The sequence below is a fragment of the Aplysia californica genome, unplaced genomic scaffold, assembly GCF_000002075.1.
Source record: "Aplysia californica isolate F4 #8 unplaced genomic scaffold, AplCal3.0 scaffold00993, whole genome shotgun sequence".
Classification (NCBI taxonomy): Eukaryota; Metazoa; Mollusca; class Gastropoda; order Aplysiida; family Aplysiidae; genus Aplysia; species Aplysia californica.
The window spans coordinates 131,569-153,490 of NW_004798263.1; the positions used below are offsets into that span (position 1 = coordinate 131,569).

A 21,922-nucleotide genomic window follows, 5' to 3' on the forward strand; every position below is an offset into this window, starting at 1 on the left:
AGAGAGAGAGAGAGAGAGAGAGAGAGAGAGAGAGAGAGAGAGAGAGAGAGAGAGAGAGAGAGAGAGGGGGGACAGGGGGGAGGGAGGGAGAGAGAAGACACAGACGCACACAGAGATACAGCGAAATGAAAGAGTTCATGTAATAAGCATACATGATTTTGTATCACAGAAGCTGGAAAAAAAGTTACTTAGTTTTAAAAGTAAGTTCTTCCGATAAAAAGGGAGGACCAATTGTATCTAATTTTCCTTAAGGTTAAAAAAAAAAAGAAAATCATAAGTTCCTTTCTTTGACTACATAAGAGTAAATAGACAACTAAGCAACTAAACAAGTTACAATAAATTTTATTCCCTTTCCTTTGTACAGAGGTTAGGCTAATTCATAATAATTGTGTTTGTAAGGTCACTTGTGTCATGACTTACTTGTTAAACATAATCTTTACCACCGCAAAATTCTTTGATCTAAATTCCACCGCAAAATGTATCAATCCACTCATCCACACACAGCAGTAGAAAACACCACTGTCTTTTATCTAAACATGCTCCCCCCCAACATTGGTACATTGGCCAAACAGGTGGTACTTAAGCTACACTTGATCAACTAGAATGCAGTAGACTGTGGATGATCAGGTAGTACTAAATGGTAGACAGTCATATCACGGTTGGGTAGGAATTCTGTAACGAGCGACCACTATGAAATAGAGTGTTGTTAGGGTTAAGGTTTGTATGGGTTAGGGTTAGGGGTTAAACCGTGAAGGTTAATTCTTTATTGCGTTTGTTGGAGTGGTCGCTCGATACGGAAGTCTTTCCCCCAGTAGACCAGCAACTAAACCTGTATGCACTTGTTAGTGAAAGTGAAATTTTGTAAAATTGCTTTTCTATTTCTATTGCTGGGTCTGATGCCCTACAGCTGAGACTTTGACTTACTCAGATAACTGAGACATCTAAGAAAATTACACCACCAGTCGTGACAGGTCAGAAAGCTTCATCAAGACATCAATTATTGCACTACTTGGAGAACAACCCACCTCTAGTTCTAAAATCAGATCGAGATCTACTAGTACTAGAGTAATACAGAAGACAGAAACACTGTCAAATTTTATCACTAGCAGAGATTTCCTGTTATCACAGTTATAATGCACATCGAAACCCCTAAGTGATTATCTAACATCTAAATTTCTTACAACATATATTCATTTTAGCAGGACTTCTGTAACCAGCGACCACGATGAAACAGTAGAATAGAGGACTAGATTTAGAGTTTGGGGTAAGGGAAGAATTGGGGTAAGGGTAGGGTCAGGGAAGGAGTAGGGATCTAGGTCTCTTCTTTGGAAGTGGCTATTCTCACCCTGAGTCATAGCAAAAAATACGATATCAACCTCTCATCCCGGGTGAGACTTGCTAGCATAGATAGGCTAATCTCACCCGGCGTGAAACAAACCCTGTCTTCCCTAATTTCTGAATACTATCTATTGGTGTGGATGATCAAATTGAAGAAAACCAAGAAAAAAATTATGTTATAGTACAAAAGTAAACTAATTTGGTAGTCCACAAATTACATGAAATATTCGAACCCTGAATTGCGTCCAGCATGACGTCCAACCCTTGTTCCTAAATTTAATATCTCACTGCCCACAGACAAAATTGCACGCTTTCAACACAAGAGTGCTGAAACGTTTGTTCACGGTGAATGCTACACTGGTTGGCCTAATCTATCATGGTGAAGGCACACCGGGTGAGAATAGCCAAAAGACTTGCTTGCGCTATTCTCACCCGAATGAAGGTGGCCTGAAAAAAGGCTAGCTCTATTTCTCCGAACGTTCGGGAAAATAAACTTCGAACTTTATTTCTCTGAACAGTTTCCATTCTCAAGATTTGTTCATAATAAACGAATGGAGTGGCCCCTGTGTGTGTGTGTGAGTGTGTGTCTGTGTGTGTGTGTCTGTGTGTGTGCATGTGTGTGTGTGTGTGTATGTCACTGTGTGTGTAAGGTGTGAATGGGGGGCGTGGAGGGATTTTTTTTTTACATGGAGGATTTTAGTTTTTGCTGGGTGACTAAATGCAAAATAGGTTTAAACTGCCAAGGTAGAGCAGTCTTGTTTTCTCGCAGTACCTTTTGAAGGTATATTTCAAATGCCCCAACCACTACTGAAGTATCTGAATATTCAGACATTTAAAAATCTCCAGTTCTAGAAATTGAATTCGATGCAAAAAAATGCTTTCCCCAGTCCTCGCAGAATGGCAAAATGAAAGGATGATGCTTAAATCTCGCAAATAACCAAAAAATCTCGAGATCAGAAACCGTTCGGAGAAATAGAGTTCAACTTTATTTACCCGAACTTCGTAAAAAAAAAAGCCTGTGGCTATGCGTACGGCCCTCCCGTACGCATAGCCTCATAGCTATGAGTACGACCCTCCCTCCCGTACACATAGCCTCGTGGCTATGTGTGCCCCCTCATGCGTAAGGCCCTCCCTACGTACGGCCCTTAGATTTAGATTATAGAAGTATGCTCATGGCCTTGATAATCGCTCAGCTGGACCGCGTCACTTTATCGATTGATATAATCTTGGTCAAGACAAAGATCGTGTATAACAAGATAGTTCACTCCTCTATAATTGAGCCAATTAAAAAAGTATCCTCAATATTCGGTGACGCCCTCTTCGAAAATGTACGGACTTTGCGATCAGAGTTACCCTACTTGTGTGAAACTAATAAAAGTGAAACTAACAAACTGTGCTATTCCTATTCTTCTACTGGTGAAACGAAAGAGAGCTTCAAAACAAAGACAGCAGTGTCATCTGAACCAATATGTGCGGACTTCCATGGACACCCTTTTGGCTGAGTGAACTATTAAAATTTTGTTATGTAGGATCTTTGGCCAAAAGACACTCTACGAGGTCAAGATAACTTGCAAAGTCATTGGTCACTATTTATAACTTTGACCTGTAATTTACTACATCTTTTTCCATGTAAGGAATGCTGAAATTTTTCATTGAAAAAAGGTCAGTGTCTATGCCCTTTATAGCCTATATATTAGGGTAGCAATGACAAGGAAACATCAAATTTTCATCAAAATTGCTTAAAAATGGGCTTCAATGAAAATAGAGTAAATTCTAAGAACTATGGTTTTTAATTTAAAAAATCCATTGATAAATAAAAAAGTAATTGGGATTTTTTGGGGAAAAATTTTGAGGGACCTTAGGAAAATATCGCCAGTGGGACATGTCTTGATGTATTTTGAAGAAAAACTGTTTCATAAGTCTGTAATGAATTGGAGTATATGAATAAAACTTGGCATCTTCATGTTATTTTTTTTAGTGCAGAATCTAGCTGCTCTATCACTTTTTCGATGTCTTTATTACTTTGGATCTTAAAGACTAATATTTGCGTGAAATTTGTTGAATTGGGTGACATCGTTTTTACTGCGACGCGATCACCTCTTCTAAAAGTCAGTAAAGCGGTATCGGGAAAACCCGCAATGAAGTCATCGGTGACCTATTTGGTTCTAGGCAGTCAATCACATGCAGACTAGTGATCACGCGCCTGCATGCCGGCACCTCGCGCACGGAATGCGTGATCTAGTTTCCATCTCTAGTGTTTTATCAATGAATGGGTGGTAATTTGAAGTTGGTACGTAAAATGAACTACATGCAGAGATCTGAAATATTATAGCAATAAAGAAGACAAGTCGGGCGTCTGTGTGGTCGGCAATCAACCCACAGCCCTGCTTACTTTTCGAACCACAGTGGAAATTCGCACAAACACGGCAATTTCTCTGGTTCTAGAAATCATTTGGGATTGTACGCAGGCATGTTGTTAGTTCAACCTTTCCTCTGATTGGTAGCCGAGTTTCATTTATTTTCGTCAACAAGTTTTCCTGTAACTATAGGTCTACTTAGAAGAGAGTCATTTCTGATTCCGAGTGGCCCAAAAATAACCCCTCGGACGGAGGCCGATTTCTGGCCCAAGGCGCAGCGGGCGATTGGCATTGCTATATAGGGCCTGCACGTTTCCTGAGTAGCCCGGTTCACGCCCTTTATAAACTAGGCTAAGGGCCTGCGCGCTTCCAAGTTTTAAGTTGATCCACTTGTAGGGTCCGGTTTGATAGTTTAGGGCTTATTATGTGAAGTGGACGGCCGTACACATAGCCTCGATGCTATGCGTACGGGAGGGCCGTACCCATCCGTACATATAGCCGCCAGCCACTTAGAAAAAAGTATAAGTCCCTGATGAGCCTGATATTTTTCTTTTTTTGTTCAACTAGAGTCCAAGATCTAGATATCTAGATCTAGATCTAGGTCAACACTCATGAACACCAAATAAGCGGTTAGTGCATGAGCAACATATTTTATTATTGTTTGCGCAAGTGAAAATGCAAGGCCAAGGCGATTCGGAATATTGGTGGGTTATCCCGTCGTGTCCGCTATTACTAATAATAATGACTTGTGACACATAAAAGTAAGGCTGGATTTTCTGGAATAAATATACAGATCTATTCTCTCTCTAGATCTAATAACACTTACGATATAAATGACATTCAGAATGATGAGCGAATGCCGCGAACAAGTAAAACCACCGCACACCATTCTTGTTTAGTCGTTTATCTCTTTGGCACACCAAAATTAAATGAAGAAAGGGTGACTAAATGCAATGATCTGGTACCACAGAGACGTCAACATTAAATGTCACTATGTAAAGCTGGGCCTAGCAGTTCTATCCTCATAAGCGTACGAATACGTACCAAATAAATAATTATCGTTTATACATTTTGTGGATTGTAGATTTATTTTACTCCTTGAAAAAGATTTATATTAATTTATAATAAATTCTTCACCCACACTGCATGTTAAAAAAGATTTTTGTTATTTTTTTTCCAAAAGTTTCGAACAATATTTCAGGTCATGGAAAATCAGGGAGGGTTCATGACCTCAGTTCGGGTCAGAAAGTCAGAATAGGCCTAGATAGAAACCTGAATCAGGTGGTGCCTTGGCCAATGTTCTGTTAGGCTACCCAAAACATGTGTTGTAACTGTAAAGAGCATGACTGGCTTTCATCACCCACAGCAATGCACAGGGGTCAAATTAGTGGAGTGTGCTGACCGTTGAAACTATGTCCGAGACAGCATGGGAGGAGACGCAGCAACCCTCAAAACAAGGGTTGCGGATATCTCCGTCTCAGCAAATGATTGCTTCCAGTACCGGTGCCCTTCTTACATCACTTATGAGTGAGTCGTAGATCTAGACTTTTCTTGATATTAAGTAATTAGATTTATTGTTTACGAAAACGCAGCTTGATTTAAGTCATATGTTAGTGAGTGACAAGAGAACTAAAAATCTAGTCTGAAAATTCGAGAGAAATAGATCTAGAGTCTAGGGTACTACTAGATATAATATAGATCTAGATATAGATCTAGATATAGATTCTAGATCTAGATATAGAATCTAGATCTAGATCTAGATTTAGATCTAGATCTAGATCTAGATCTAGATATCTACTTAAGAATCTGGGTCCCGCTTGGGGATATCAAAGAGTCTACATAACAAGAGGGGCCACTCCTCTCTTTGAGCCAATTAAAAAAGTGTCCTCAAAATTCGATGGCGCCCTCTTCGCAAATGCGCACCCTTTGCAATCAGAGTTACCCTACTTGTGTTAAAAAAATTAAAGTGAAACTAGCAAGTTCTTTAATAAATTTCGGAAGTACGCTTTTTAAAAATGGTAAAACCTTTTCCGGGGGAAGGGGTGATTGTTTTCTTTGTTTAATTTGACTTTAGAATGAAAGGTGAGAGGTCATTAAAATAAAATAAAAAACGAAGTGTATACAGACCCTGTAACCGGGAACAAAGTCACGAAGTATACAGACCCGGTAGGGGAACTCTTTTGTGATTTCGGGAAGTTTCAGCCCCCAGACCTGGTAGAAATCTAGTGTGTGTGTGTGTGTATGTGTGTGTATGTGTGTGTGTGTGAGAGAGAGAGAGAGAGAGGGGGGGGGGGGGTGCTAGCAAAATGTAATGACATGCCCGAGTTGGCAGGAGGGAACGAGAAAAAGATAGAGTGTGAAATAGGTGGGGATGAAGGAAAACAGAGACAAACAAAGAAAAAGAGAAGGCGAACGATGCACACACACACACACACACACACACAGAGAGAGAGAGAGAGAGAGAGCGAAATAGAGAGGGTGACTGCTCGATTCAAATTATGACATTGTTCTTTTAATTGCGTCTTGCGATTCCTCCAACTCCAAAACGGAGGAAAAACGATCGTTCATCGAAAAGACATCCGCAATCTTCATTTAGATCTAGCCGCTAGATCTAGATCTTGATCTAGACCTAGGCCACAGATCTAGAAGAACCTAATCTAAATCTAGATCTAGATCTAGGTCTACCCTGAGCCAAGAGGGCGCAGAAACTCTCCGAAATCAGAAAAAGAGTTCCCCTACCGGGTCTGTATACTTTGTGACTTTGTTCCCGGTTACCGGGTCTGTATACACTCCCAATAAAAAAACCCTAAAACTCCGCACTGAACGAACCCGAACTGCCGAAGAACAGCAGTCGATCTGCGCATGCAAGGAGGTGCTATTCCTATTCTTCTTCTGGAAAAACGAAAGAGAGCTTCAAAACAGACAGTAGCGCCATCTGAAGCAATGAGCGGACTTCCGGCGGACACTTTTTTGGCTGAGTGGACCATCTTGTTATGTACTATCTTTGGGGATATTTAGTTTTGACCCCACCGACCGATTACTTCTGGTTCTAAATGATTACTTTTTGATGAGTGTGCCGATATGGAGAGATAGCCTATCAAACCTAGGCTAATTGCAAAACATCAAATTATGTTCAAATTCAGGGGGACCTGAACTAATAATAATTTTTTGTCCCCATTAATAATTATTGTCATCCGCCAAGGCTAATACGGGGTGCCCACTACGGATGGGATCGGCTGATTGGGCCGATTGTCTGACTCGATCGCCTCAAAAACAAACGTGTTTGCTTTCAGTTTCAGACGATCGAGTCGGGCGATCAGCACGATCCAGCCGTAGGGGCACCCCGTATAAGAATCGTGGACTCTTTGACTCTCTGCACATACCTCAATCAATTAGATTTATTAGAACTAGAGAGATCTCTAGATTTACCATTACTTGACATTGAACTGAGGGCCAATTGGGGCAAATAGCAAATAGAATCACCTTGGATCTTATATGGGACGCTTGTTTTTCTAATTCATTGCAAAGTTGACATCTGAATCTGAATGATTTGGCCAGGGATGGTTCAAGCTCTGAGTCTGTAGGTTCGCAATTGCGTGCACAGAAATTCAAATTTTGCTGTACGCACGTTATAGCGTGCAAGGTAGGCTATCATAGTTTGCTATACGCACACAATTGCGGGCATGGCAGATCTATCATAATTTGCTATACGCACGCAATTGTATTGTGTACGTGTACTGTCAAACCTGTGTAAAACGGCCACCCATTGTCAAGGACAAAAGTGGCCGTATCACACAGGTGGCCGTCTTAGGCAGGACTGGTTAAAATGAAGAAAGCAATTCATTTCCTTCTGACTTCTGAGGTCCAAACTGGGGCTGATCTCAGATTTTAGACTACCACACGGCTAATTGAAAAGGGTTTTTGCTATCTTTTGAAATAGAGGAGTTGTGATATGAAACTGAACTACGAGTAACTAACGACTCTCATACTACGCATGCGCATACCTTGCAACACCAACACTGGAGACAGGCCAGCATCAAAGGTCAAGGAGTGGCATTCCTTCAGCATGACAAGCCTGTCGCATATGCGTCCAAGACTCTGACGGACGCCAAAACACGATACGCCTGCATTGAGTGAGAACTCTTGGCCATCGTCTACTGAGTAGAACAGTTTTACGCCTCCCTCTACGGCCAGAACTTCCTCGTCAGAACAGATCACAAACCGCTCGTCATGATCCTCGACAAACCTCTCGTCAGAGCACCTCCCAGGCTGCAGTGAATGCTCCTCAGATTACAACAGTACGATTCTGTCCCCGTGGTTTTATGCACCCCACATAATTTAGCATAATTTGATAAATTTTTGCATAATTTCTTATTATTTTCCTTTTCATTCTTTCTTAAAATTAACAGAATCGCATAATTTCACATTTTTGGGCTCAGTTTGCATAATTTCAGAATTTTTCTAGCATAAAACAAGGGGGACAGACGATTTCACCATCGAATACAAGCCCGGCAAGGACAGGACAGTAGCAGACATACTGTCCAGACTGCCAAGCCGCGGCAACGACAAGACCATCGACCTCGACCTCACCGTTGGCCAAGTCAGATTCAGCTCGGACAGAATCGAGTCACTCCAAGTAGAAACCAAATGTGACCCTACACTGAGCAAACTCGTCCCAACGATCGTCAACGGATGGCCAGACACCTTACAAGAGGTCCCTGAACCTATCAGCAGTTTTTGGTCATTCCGAGATGAACTTTCTGTGGAGGACAGAATCATACTCAAAGGTGATCATATGGTCATCCCGCTGAGCCTCCAATAAGAGACAATGAGACAACTGCCCGCAGCACACCAAGGGGTGGAGAAGGCCAGATTAATGGCACGAGCCTCTGTGTACTGGCAGGGCATTTCAAGGGACATCGAGAAGCTGACATCCCAGTGCCCCATCTGCTAGGAGCACCAAAAGAACTAAGTGCCGGAAACACTGAACCCCCATGGGAAGTCTTGGGTGTCGACTTCTTTTCATTAGACAACACCCTACACATCCTCGTCGCTGATTATTTCAGCAAGTTTTTCGTCTGCAGGAAATTCCCAAACGACTATACCTGCAAGACCACCATTGCAGTTCGCAGTGATGAAGCAGATATTTACCAAACATAGAATCCCCAAATCCCTCAAATTGGACAACGATCCCCAGTTTTCGGCAAAACCATTAAAAAAATTTGCCAAGGACTTGTGCTTTGATCAGGTCACTTCTTCCCCCGTCTACCCCAAGTCAAATGGCTTCATCGAAAGACAGGTGCAGACCGTAAAACAAGCTCTCATCAAGGCAAAGCAAGACGGTAATGACCCTGACCGTACCCTCTTATTTCTTATGCCTTCACACAACTCCAATCTCTTCCAAAATCCCAAGTCCCTCAGAGCTGATCACTGGAAGAAAACCTCATGGAAATCTCCCCACTCGACACTCCGGAAATCCAACCGATAATCTCATTCGTGAACAACTACAACACCGTCAGGACACTCAGAAATCGTACCATGACATCAAGGCCAAAGACTTGCCACCACTGACTCCAGGCCAGCACGTCAGATTCCAAGATCAACCCTCTAGCAAGTGGAAAGAAGTAGTGATCAAGGAGAAGTGTCAGGGCAAGTGGAAAGAAGCAATGATCAAGGAGAATTGTCAGGAACCAAGATCCTACATCGTAGAAACACCAATGAGAAGAACACTGAGAAGAAACAGGGTCAACATCAGAAACTCGCCACAGCGACAAATGCAGCTACCTGAAAACGTAGAATCGCCGGTTACAGACAAAACTCCGACTCCCGGTCAACCCTCGTCAACACTCCAGTCAACATTCCAGTCAACAACAACACAGCGTCTCCAACTATCAACACCTCAGCACCATCACCAGATTCACCTGCTGTGTTCACTCGTATTGGCAGAAAGATCAAACGACAGAGATAAGATAATAACATTTTCATACTCAGCACATAGAAATTAGTCAGATTCACATGGGGAGCTTAATTTTGAACCAGAATTACAAAATGTTTTTAAAAGAATTGTACTTGTACTCTTCTCCAACACAACACACTGCACATATTGTATTTTCTGTTCACTTGCATTATACGACATCAATCTAATGTAGATGGGTCTTTCCCACTAACTGTTGACCAGTGACTAAACCTGTGTACACAATTAGTGAAAGTGAACATGGAAAATAATTTGACTTTACCCTACTCAGATTACTGAGACATCTTAGAAAACTATCTGTATTCCTTGTTTTTGTCTGGAGATCTGTATTTTTATGTTCACTAAATTACTTGTGTATATATATTACTTCATCATCAGCCATTTTGGATGGAGTCTGTTTAATTACACGCATTGTCCACTTTCCAAATTGGCTTGAGGACTTGATTGGATGGGTATGAAAAAAAGCTGAAATGCTACACATGCTGCTTGAAATCTACAATGCAAGGGTGGAGAGGTGGGATGGATGGGGGAGGGAGGGAGCGAATTAGCAACAAGGACTAGGTCTAGCTCAGAGAGATCATGTGTATGGAAAAGAAATTATCAAGCAGCTGCCAGGCACCCAGTGGATGCAGTGCGCCTTGTGTGGTGTGTATCTCTGGCAGCCACTTCGCTGACGGTATAGTGGGGCAAATTGACATTATTAGTTTTGTAAGGATCGCATAACTCGAGATAGTTGTTGGATGGTGATGAAAAGGCGCATTATATATATACAAGGTTTATATATATTTACCTTTTCGTACTTTGGTAAAATGTGGAGGTAAGCGGGGTTAGCGGTATAATGAGCTTTGGCTGTCCTTTTTTTTTTTGTGTACTAAATTTGTTGACTTAACGTACTATATAGATACAGACTTCCCACTTTTTAGTTCTTGTTATTTATTGATATTATCTTCATCTTTACAATGGTTTCACGGCTCTCTAATTTTTTTGCGTCCTTATACATCTTAGGATGCACCACATTCTGACAACTTTTGTTTTCTTAAATTGACTCTCCAGCTGATACAAATGATTTCTGGAAGCTACTTTGTGGCCTTACATTTTTTTTCTACATTACTATTATTTTGTCTACTGTTCTTAGCTTAATATGGCTGGTAATGAGCCAGCTCATTAGAACTTGCTGTTCTTCTCAGCTCAGCCAAGTTAATATAATTTAATTTTGAATCCAGTATAATTGAGAGCTGTTTATTCACTCTCTTCTATGAGTTCATTTACAAAGTGCAGCACAACTGTAGTGGGGAGTGGCAGTGTGAAGTACCGATGGCATAATCAGGGCAAAAGACTACTACTAAAGGCAGCATACTTTGGAAGCATGAAGAGAAGAGATAAAAAAGTTGGCCCACATTAGCCTTTAAAGAAAATTAGTGATGATCTGATCTATTGAAACAAGTTTTTTACAGTAATTGGCAAGCGGGAGAATAGAGATTTGTTGTGTTTGCTAAACAAACCTGTCGACCCCGTCGGATCAACAAGTTTTGAATTCAAACTTTGCTTTCAATTCTTTTTTCAGTGACACCGTTGGATGTTGTGAAAATCCGACTTCAGTCGCAAGCTAAACCTGCTGCTTTCACGAAGGGCCACTGTTTTGTCTACTGTAATGGGCTCATGGACCATCTGTGTCCGTGCGTCAATGGCCTCACCCCATCAAGTCAGTGGTATAAACGACCAGGCCACTTTAATGGAACTTTAGTAAGTAATGCTGAGATGTTATGAAAGTTTTTTTTTAAAACTAGAAGTTACAGGTTTACTTGTCTGTCATGAGCAAATACCTGGTTTGAGTCACTGTTTTTGCCTGGCACAGTCAATGGATACCTTCAGAGGTTTTCCTTGCACTAAATTCTGTCCAAACCCCCCAAAAAAACATTTGGAGACAAAGAGTTAATGGGAATAAGCACCCAGTCATATGAATTTCTTTCTTTCCTCAGGATGCATTGTTGAAGATTGCCAGGTACGAGGGTGTCACATCACTATGGAGTGGCTTGCCTCCAACTCTGTAAGTGTGCCATTTGATTGGGTTTGCTCGCTGTGTAAACACAGCCAGATCTTTTGTAACTCCTCTTCCCTGTGCTGTTATCCTTCACCTGCTAGGGAACAGATGGATGTGGGATTTTGAACAAAGAATGTTTTATGTAGAATTCAGAAGACAGAAAGAGATTCTTGATTACTGTATTAATTAATACAAGAAAGTTATTTTTCTTATGTATTTATTTGGCCGTAATAGTTATGTAGTCTTACTTGAAGAGGAAGGAATTTTTTATTCCTTGGAATAAGCAGTGATCATATGGTAACATTTTTTAAGGAGATATATTTCGATAGAATTTAGGAATGAAGAAAAAAAGTGGAGCCCTATTTTTTTAAAATGTTGACAGCTTTTATCATTTTCTCTTCTGCTGATATGATTTATATAAAAATTGTACTTGTACTAAAGTTTGAGAAAAATTTATATTACGGCTTATTTGCTCATTCTGCTGGTTAAACCAGAAATAGAATGAGTTGTCTATATCTTTCCTTTGAGCTAGAAGGGAGCAGTAACTATGTTTGCTAATATTACCTGCTTTTGATGGCCTACCTGGCAGAGTGATGGCCATTCCCGCCACGGTTGTGTACTTCACATGTTACGAGCAGCTACGTACATTGATGGGGTACAGAGAGGATGTTCTCTCCGATCAGTGGAAGCCGCCGGCTGCTGGAGCTGTCGCTCGTGGTGGGTGCTCAGGAGGATTTATGTGTCACGACGTGGTGGAATCAGACGCTCGTCAATTTTTGGGCATATGGAGTTATTGGTATCATCTTATAGCCTGTCTATCTGCCTTGCTTTCTATGAAAAATATATCCATTTATCTTGGAAACAAGTCAGGATATTGGCATTTGCAGGAGGTGGGGGTCGCCTGGTTTCAGAGGTAGAGTAAGCGAGAAATGGCTGCCTAAGTTTAGATATTTCCTTATCTTGAGCGTCCGTGGAAACCTAAAATTTTACATTTTTATGCCTTTGATAAACGTTTTTCAGTAAAATCAGCACAGAAATGTGTTCTTTAATGGGCATGAAAGGTGTTGAGTCAAACTACAAAAAGTCGATAAAAAGTCCCAAACCTGCATAAAAGGCCAGTTTCTTCACTTTCATTATTTTGACGAGCACCTGATTTAACCACGCTGCTTCAACATATGTGTTCTGTGTCATTTACTTCACAAACTGTGTCCTCGTGAGATCAGTTTGTATATAGAGGTGTTGTTAGGCTAATGTATAGTGGTGTTGTTAGGCTGCATAATCATATTGTTGGACTTATACTATACATAGTTTGATTGTTCAGTTTGGGTATTTCTTGGTACATATTACTTGGGCTATTTCTCATAATGACTGCACAGGAGGATGTAGTGTTTATGCTGCAAACAGTGTAGTGTGTACTCATGTGATCAAGAACACTGACAGGTTAGCCTACTTATTCTGGGATGTGGGATTATTGTGTTGAGAGATTTGTAACACAAAGTTTGGAGGTGATTGAGAGGCAAAGTTTATACAGTGGAATATGCTTATTCTGAAAACAGTGGTAAACTGAAAGAAAAGAAAATCTCCCATTTTTTAAATCCTATTGCAGAAGCTCTCTAAGCCAAAAACTTGGCTAAACCAAAGAAAATCTGACGATCCCACAGATTTCAGTTTAAGTGGACTCCACTGTATGTGTATAATAATAATAATAATAATAATAATTGCATTTATATAGCGCATATCCATGCTCAAGAGCATGCTCTATGCGCTTTACAACCATTATTACCCCAGCAGACCCTCTGAAAACACTCAGAAACATTCTTGGCTTCCGCGGAAGCATACATTGTATGTGTATTATTGTGTGTGGTGATGTTCAAAGTTGGAAATTTCCTCACCTTAGGCTATGATGTAAAAATTAGACTCACTTCACACTAGCAGGAGATGCAACTCTTGTATTGATAGAAGAAGAAGATACATGTTCCTTTGCATCTCTGCTCAAATACTTGTCTGGGATCTTGACTTCATGTTCTGACTGCCCTTACTTGCACCTGTTCCTTTTTCTTACTCTGAAGTCTGGGCCGAGTGCTCTGCTTTCCAAATGAATAACCTTTTTGTGCCTAGTAGGGCTTTGTAACGTAATGGAAACTAAATGTGTTATGTTAATTTTTACCTGTGTGCAGTGTGGGCTGCGACCTTGATCAGTCCCATTGAGATGCTCCGGACAAAGGTACAGTCAGAACATTTGACCTACTCCAAAGTTTTCGATGCAGTGAGGGACATGGTCAAGTCTAGAGGGGTTCTTTCCCTTTGGAGAGGATTAGGACCGACACTGTTACGAGATGTGCCTTTTTCGGGTAGGTAGTGAAGTAATGACAACCGACACGAAGTAAGATGTCGACAGAGTTGTGCTTGTTAGAGAAATGTAACTGTAAGGCTGTCCACGTCGTTTTATGCAAGAAAAATTCTGAAATTATGCAAACTGAGCCCAAAAATGTGAAATTATGCGATTCTGTTAATTTTAACAAAGAATGTTAAAGGAAAATAATCAGAAATTATGCAAAAAATGATCAAATTTTGCTAAATAATGCAGGGTGCATAAAACCACGGGGACAGTTGTAAGGAAATGAAGAACTCACTTAATAAAGTACCCTTTTTGTTATGAGGCATGGACATCGGGCAGTTGGCTTAAAATCCTATTTTGCTCAGTATTTGGTTGAAGCACTGCTGATTTTTTACTCCATTTCATCAATTTACTTTCTGCACCAGTGTGAAGAATTGTTAAGATGCTAGTGGGTCATGTTTTTGCATTTCATTGTTTCTACAAAGCTGACAGATATTTCTTGTAAATTGAAAATAAAGTTTAAGCTGTTTTCTTGTTGCATAATTTGTTTTCTAGCACTAACAAGACAAAATAAGGGCAGCAGTGACATGACATTCTCTCTCTCTTTTTTTAACGTTTCAGCTCTCTACTGGGGTGGCTACGAAGCCATAAAAGCCAGTGTGCTGATCAGTACAGGACGTGACAAATTGAAGTTCTCTGAGAGCTTTTTAGCTGGAGCCTCATCCGGATCGGTGAGCAGCGACGTCATTTGATCCTGTTGCCAATTAATATTAAAGCTTTTTCTGTGGTGTCAAGTTTGAATCTATCCTCTCTCCTTTCTGCTTTTTAAAAAAAAATTAGCATTTTTGTAATGAGTTCCTGTGGAAATCAGTTGTCATCATTATTATGATTAAATCATTGTCTATCATGCGTTATTGATTGATAGATAAAAACAGTTGTTTTCAGAACTTGGTATTACATTTCTACATGTTCTCATAGCAGTGTTTTTAATACTAAGTGACAGGTTTGAACTTGTTTTTCTTTAAATAATGCCTCCAACTCCCTTTAGAGCAATGGATTCTTGATTTTCTCACTTTAATTTCTATACCCAGTTATCTTTCTCAATGTTCTATTTTGAGTTTGTGGGTGGTTAGCGGGTGCTCTGGTGTGGTTTGCTCCTTTCTTATCAAACATCCATCGTCCTTATCTCCCCTCCTTCTATTTTGTGTTTGTTACTCTCTTGTAACACCTCTAATCTTCGGCACTTAGATGACCTTATTGTGTTGCAAGTGCCGTAAAACTCTTTCTAGAATTAAATGTTTTGAGTTTCGCTCAATCTTCTTGAAAGTAGCAAGTAGATTTTCTGAACAGAAATATGTTCCTCTAAGGCTAGTCTCTTGAGAAAAAAATGATTACTGGATTGATCTCTCTGGTTGTGCAGGTTGCAGCTGTCATCACGCTTCCCTTTGACGTGATCAAGACCAGACGACAAATCGAACTTGGCCAGACGGAGATTCTGGGTAAGACTGTACTTTTCTGCTCTTTGTCTGGTGTGATGAAGTATCACTTGGGGGGGGGGGCTCTCATGGCCTAGATGTTAAGGTGTTCGCCTCTCATTCTAAGGTCCCAGGTTTGACTCGGGTAGCTACAGAAAATTTTTTAATCTAAAATTGTCTCGTTTCTCCTCCTTTCCTGCTCTCTTGCAATATTCTGTCATATGCTTTTTTTTCCACTTTGTGCCCCCACCCCTCATCTCCTTTGCCCCCTCCTCAGGGCTCCTGACTTTTTCTGCAGTCTTTCTACTGCTACTCCTTGGCTCCTTACAGCTGTCTTTCTGCCACACCCCTGACCTTCTGGTAGGAAAGATCTACACCTAACCTTCTCGGACAAGAGCAAAAAATGTCGGAGGCCCCATGTGCAAATTGCACACGTTAAAGATCCCTTAGTGGTCTAAAATCGATAAAAGTAGGCATCGGCCGCAACCCAGGCGAAATAAAATTCAACATTTCCTACCACTGAAAATGTTTAATGTATCCCACATGCTCATATGACTTTATGCAGTAGGGAGCGCTGTAAAACACTTACCAAAAAAAAAAAAAAATAGAAGTATCACTGAACAATATGCTGTTCCTGTGGGTGTTTGTAGCTAATGTCTTTTCAAGCTGGGTTTTAAAAATTTTTTTAATTTATTCATTATGTTTTTTTGTACACGAAATCTTCTTCTAAATGTATAAAAATATCTGGGAACCGTGAGTGTATGTTGTTAAATTTGCATCAAAGATCAGCTGATAGAGCAAAATTCTTTTTTAGTCCTTACCAGAACCTGAAAATACTCTTGTCAGTTAGTATAGACCAGTGGTTTTCAAAGTGGGCGCTACCGTCCCCGGGGCGGTGGCGAGAGTTTGGGGGGCGCTGTGGCGAAACTAGGCGATTGGGGGGCGCTGATGGGCGCTAAGGGGGCGGTGTGAAATTTTCATGACACGCAACATAAAAAATGATGAGGGGAAAAAAGCCACATAAAAGAACAATAACAAAAACAAAATTGATAGCTTAGGCATAGTTTACACTTATAACTAAGAACTTTCTTTCCCAGTCCGCAAATCCCATAAAGAAGATTCATCACGACAAATCTGACAAAGATGTGGCATACTTCAAAACTCTAAAGATCAATTTTCAGAAATGAAAATCAGTGAAACCGATGTTTGCAGCCAACGTCGATCAAGCTGATGAAGGCTTACGAGCAACATATAATATATCTCGGCTAATTACAAAGGCAGGGAAATACCATGCTATTGGTGAGGACCTCATATATTGCCTGCGATAAGAGAGGTGGTCAGCACCGTCCTGCAACAGAAGATAACTTGCAAAAGTAGCAATTGAAGAAGAGCTTCTGACGATGAAATATGTGACTTTGAAATCTAACCATTGTTCAAAAAGCCGTACCAGTCATTCTGGTTGAAAACTGTTGTGCAAGACAAATATCCCTCCCTGTGCGAAAAGATCAAGTTGTTGTTCATCTCTTTTCCCACCTTTTATCTAGTAGAAAGGGGATTCAGTGCAGTGACAAGGTTGCCGACGAAGCGTAGCGATTTGCGTCTGCTACTGACCAATCTGAAACCTGATGTTGATAAGTTGGTTCCGTCTTAGCAGGTCCATCCTTCCCATTAGGGTAGTGTCAATAACTTATTTGCACATGCTTACTCCGTAGTTTACCCTTACTTGATATCTCAATGTGTCTTTTCTTTTTTTCTTTTTTTTTTTCTTCCTTTTTTTAAAAAGCAAAACATTCACTTGTTTAACATAGTTTTTTATGTGCACGTGCTACCACTGTTGATGAAAGTGATGATGAAGATGATGATGATGATGATGATGATGATGATGATGATGATGATGATGATGATGATGATGATGAAGATGATGACGATGATGACGATGATGGTGATAATTACAGACTAAGATCCATGCATACTTTTTCTTTCGTGTGGTTTCTCACATTTGAACAACTTAATAATATTTTTATTTTCTACAATGGAGATATCTGATACAAATTTCAGGCAACTTTATTGCAGCATGTTGATGGGAGAAAACGTTTCATAAAGATATTGTCAATCTGTTTTCAAACCAATGATTACGGACGTTTTTATTTATTTATTTCTTGGCGTTTTGCTTCTGTAAATGTGATAATACATGATTTATTTTTATTGATGTTAATAACACTGGTCGTTTAGTTCCGATGACAACTATATGCATAAAATGACAGTATTTTGCTCTCAATGCCCTTGCATAAGATTGGAGAAAAATGTGTTTTATTATCTCTCATACACGCTTATTTTAAAACTCTGTAATGATGGCGATTTGTGACTCAACTAATATTCAGAACTAAATCATTAGAATTTAGGCACGTTACTTTCTACCCTGCTGTTTAGAGCTTTCTCTTTATTTGTGATTGTTATTATATTATGCATGTCGTTATGTCAGATTGATGGTTGGGGTGGAGTAGGGGGCGCTGGGACTCGACTGGATGAAAAAGGGGGCGGTGGGGGAAAAAAGTTTGAAAACCACTGGTATAGACAGTAGGGAGTATAGTATAACATTCTGTTCACACAGAAGTTTCTTTTGTAAAATGTATCTGTTTTATGTGATGAGGGCCTATGGCCTTAAACATCTACTCTCAAAACACCTACTCTAAATTTTTTGAAATATGTCTGAAAACAGTAAATAAAGAATCTGGAAAAACTGGGTGTTTTGATCATACATGCAGTCAAGTACCTCTGATTTGTAGCAGCAGAATGCAGATCAAAAAGCAAATCATACTGGTTAAACTATTGCACTCTGAATTTTAAGTGAAGCTACAGTTGACAACCACCCATTTCCAAGGTTTAGTTGGGGAATTCAAAAGACTAAAGGAGACCATGTAGCTGATGACCCCCTGAAGCTTTGTTGAGGAATGCAGGAAAACAGAGGCCTGTGTTGGTTCTGCTGAGTTTATATTTTGTATTTTCCGTTTTAATTTTCCACATTCACTTCATTCAGGTCAACAGAAGGAGGTGAGCTCCACTTGGAGAATCATTCACAAAATCTACGCAGAAGAAGGTTTCCGGGCTTTATACGCAGGTATCAGATTAAATAATGAATAGTTACAGTTTCCTCACTATCTTTGTGTAATAGTTACAGAGTGCTCACTCTTTTTAAAACAGACTGTATTAAGATGTGGATACATTTCTTCCTGTTTTTCTAAATTTCAGCATTTTAAGTCCCTTTCTTCATATTTTTATTTTGTAATGCTTACTGTATGCCTGTTATAATTTCTTCCTCAAGCTTTTTGTAATTCTTTCTCTATGATTTGTATAATTCTTTCTTTCTTGCAAACTGCTTCTTCTTCTATTAGCAGCCCACCTGAGTATTGTATCATGACCAGTTGATATTGCAAAGTAGAGAAGTACATCCAGATTTAATGCTTTGGTTTGATGTAAAACATTTTCCTACATATTTGGGGCTTTGGTAAAAAGGCTTCATAATAATAAATAAATCAAGGGAATCAGAACAGTAAAAGAAGCAGATGTCACTGACTCCATTTTATGATTAAAAGATGCTGAACCTGATCTTAAACTTCAAGGACTTTTAATTTTGCTCCAATACTGCTTGCAGAGAAAGAGGAAGATGCTGTTTCATACTGGCGAGTTATTATATACAATTTTGGAGGTAAATTTCTACTTGCCAGAATGGGCAAATATCTTCTTCATGCATCATCTCTTAATAACCTCAGTGTTGTCTGGGGTAGAAACTCTTAATAATAATAATAATAAATAACATTTGTATAGCGCAAATCCCCGCTCACCAACAAGCTCTATGTGCTTCACAATCTATACTATTACCCCAGCAGACCTGGAAAAATGTAGCACTTTAGGTGTGGACTCATTAACCTGTTCCCCTCGGCCCTACAGGTCTCCTACCTCGACTGGCCAAGGTGGCCCCTAGCTGTGCCATCATGGTGAGCACCTACGAGTTTTTCAAGTATTTCTTCATGAACCAGAACCTGAACAAGGGGTCTACAAATGGTTCCTACCCCGACACAGCAGATGATTCCAGCCTTACCACCAAGGATAACGCCAGCCCTGACGCAGCACAAAACTCCAGTCTTTCCACAAAAGACAAATTCAGCCAGGGCTAGACATTGCTGGCAGTATTGGAAGGCTGACTCGGTATTAGACCTCGTCTCTTATTCCCTGTTGACTTTGTCATCACAGTCAAACCGTGACAGCCCTTCATCTCAGAGACCCCTGGACAGCTTTTTTGTCTAAGATGGATTTAGGTGTTTTGTCAACGCATTTACGAGTGTGGGCAATAGCTTTAATAATATAATAATAAATAGCATTTGTATAGCACATCCCCCCGCTCAACAACAAGCTCCATGCGCTTTACACTATATTATTACCCCAGCAGACCATAGAACACTCGGAAACATTCTCAGCTTCCCGCATACTGTACAAGCAGCTGATTAAGCGCTCAAACACTAACAAACTGACAAAATCTTTCCCTGTCTTTAGCTGGGTACCCATTCCCACCTGGGTGAAGTGAGGAAAATTCGTGTAAAGCGCCTTTCCCAAGGACATAGCGTTGGGCACCTGACGGGATTGATTAAGGGTTTGGCTTAACAGGATAAAACAACTTTGAACAGTCCAAGGGTGGTAATGGTGTTGTTGCTGTCGGCGTCCTATGTCTGGATAATTTTGCTCCGCGTGTTTGTTTTTCCAGTGGGTTTGTCAGCAAGATGAACTCCACATCTGGTGGTTTGCTGGAAAAAGTCTGAGGCTGATAAGCTCAGCGGAAGAGTAGTGGTTCATGGCCTGTCTGTTCACATACACGAGAGAAGTTTATGCCACTTGTTCACTGTTGGCAGATCTTGTGTGTGTGTGAGTGTATGCATGCGTGTGTGATGCATTTAATTGTCAAAGATACACTGTGTGTGTGAACGTGTGCATGCGTGACGCATTGACTTGTCAAAGAGATACTTTCCTCATGTGCTATAAAGCCTTTGGGGCGTGGGTTATTGCTTTCACTTGACCAAGTCGGTTGTCATGGTGATGTGTGTGTTTTGTTCGTCATGCTTGTGATCTGTCTACTGGATGTTTAACGTTAACTGATCTCAGTGAGTCTGTTGTACCCAGGTGCTGAGTAACATGGTTAACCTTATAATAGTAAGTTTACCGGTCTCATGGAAAGCATTTTAAAATCCAGTTATTGTAAGTTTACAGGTCTTATGGTTAGCCTTGTAAGCTTTCAATATGACAAGCTTACTAGTCTCAGATGATGATGGGGAAATGCACGCGCCCCAACTAAATGTCGTGTTGAGCAATGTTGAGATTATTACGCACTTTCACACTTGTCTAGAGAAGAACTGACCAGCTATCGACCATCCCGACATCGTCAGTGTCAGTGTTACCCCGTGAAGACAGATGGTACAGTTAAAAGATCAGAAATTTGCCAAAGCGGTATATTTGTATGCCGATCGTGTGCTGGAAGAGTTACATAACACACTTGATGGAGCCACCTCCGACACTGCTGGTATCTAGTCTTGTTGTTTCCCTGCCCGGTTGTTAGTGTAATACCATCAAAGGAAAGATTTGTTGCCAGTTTCTTTCGCCAGTTCACCTGACCATGCCCTGTTATACTGTTACTATATTATGTCTCAACTGTTGGACCTTTACAGTTAATGTCATCTGTTTTGTCATCATTTTTAAACGTATCAGGTGACCCCCCCAAAAAAAACGTTTACCCTCAGACATCTGTAAAAAACGGTTGAAATAGAGCTAGAAACGCAAGATTTCACTGACATAATTATTTGGTCATTATCCGGGTTTATTGTGACAAATTTACAAATAAAAAGTCCTAGTTTGAATTTGGGCGATACACTCTCTGAGGCGCTTGACGAAATTGTCTACAACATTTTCAATTTGCTGAGCCTTTGGTGTACCTGGCTCTTGTACGATTTAAACTTCAGATCGTTCTTCAACATGCGCTTAACAAATTTTCCAGAAATAGGTAATTCAATACTATGACGACTAACTGACTTTTTAGGTTCTTCACTCACCGGCACCTTCACCACTGCCACGTTCTCAGGAGTGTGCACTTGCATTGGTTTCCCAGTGTGGGTGACCCTAGTTTTTGATCTCTTGTTTTTATTTTCAACAGAGCCATATATCTTGAAGTCACTTAAGTGTTGTTACTTTACTTGGCATTTTCTTATGGTCTTTGGTGTTAATTACAAACCGTTTACAGAAGAGATTCCATATCTGCGTAGGGGATTTTGTTTCGATATATTATGTTTCAACCATAAAAATACATTGTTGTACTCAAATCAGCTGTGAACTGTATTTTTGGAGTAGCCATGGCTG

General features: G+C 40.3%; 2 protein-coding genes across 3 annotated transcripts in view; one reads left to right on the plus strand and one right to left on the minus strand.

Moving 5' to 3' along the window:
* LOC101863393 (tetraspanin-13) overlaps positions 1–4,691 on the minus strand; it is a 27,066-nt gene extending 22,375 nt beyond the window's left edge. For both annotated transcript variants that reach the window (XM_005111057.3, XM_005111058.3), the window contains exon 1: positions 4,522–4,691. In XM_005111057.3, the coding sequence (XP_005111114.1) occupies positions 4,522–4,584 (63 nt within the window). In that variant the 5' untranslated portion in view covers positions 4,585–4,691. The remainder of the gene's footprint in view (positions 1–4,521) is intronic.
* Positions 4,692–4,916: 225 nt separating this feature from the next.
* Positions 4,917–19,951, plus strand: LOC101863783 (solute carrier family 25 member 40). Its single transcript, XM_005111059.2, has 9 exons — positions 4,917–5,222; positions 11,234–11,412; positions 11,649–11,716; positions 12,300–12,427; positions 13,888–14,061; positions 14,670–14,779; positions 15,469–15,547; positions 18,561–18,641; positions 19,472–19,951. The coding sequence occupies exons 1-9, from the start codon at positions 5,108–5,110 to the stop codon at positions 19,696–19,698; spliced, it is 1,161 nt and encodes a 386-aa protein (XP_005111116.1). The 5' UTR covers positions 4,917–5,107; the 3' UTR covers positions 19,699–19,951.
* The last annotated feature ends 1,971 nt before the right edge of the window (positions 19,952–21,922 follow it).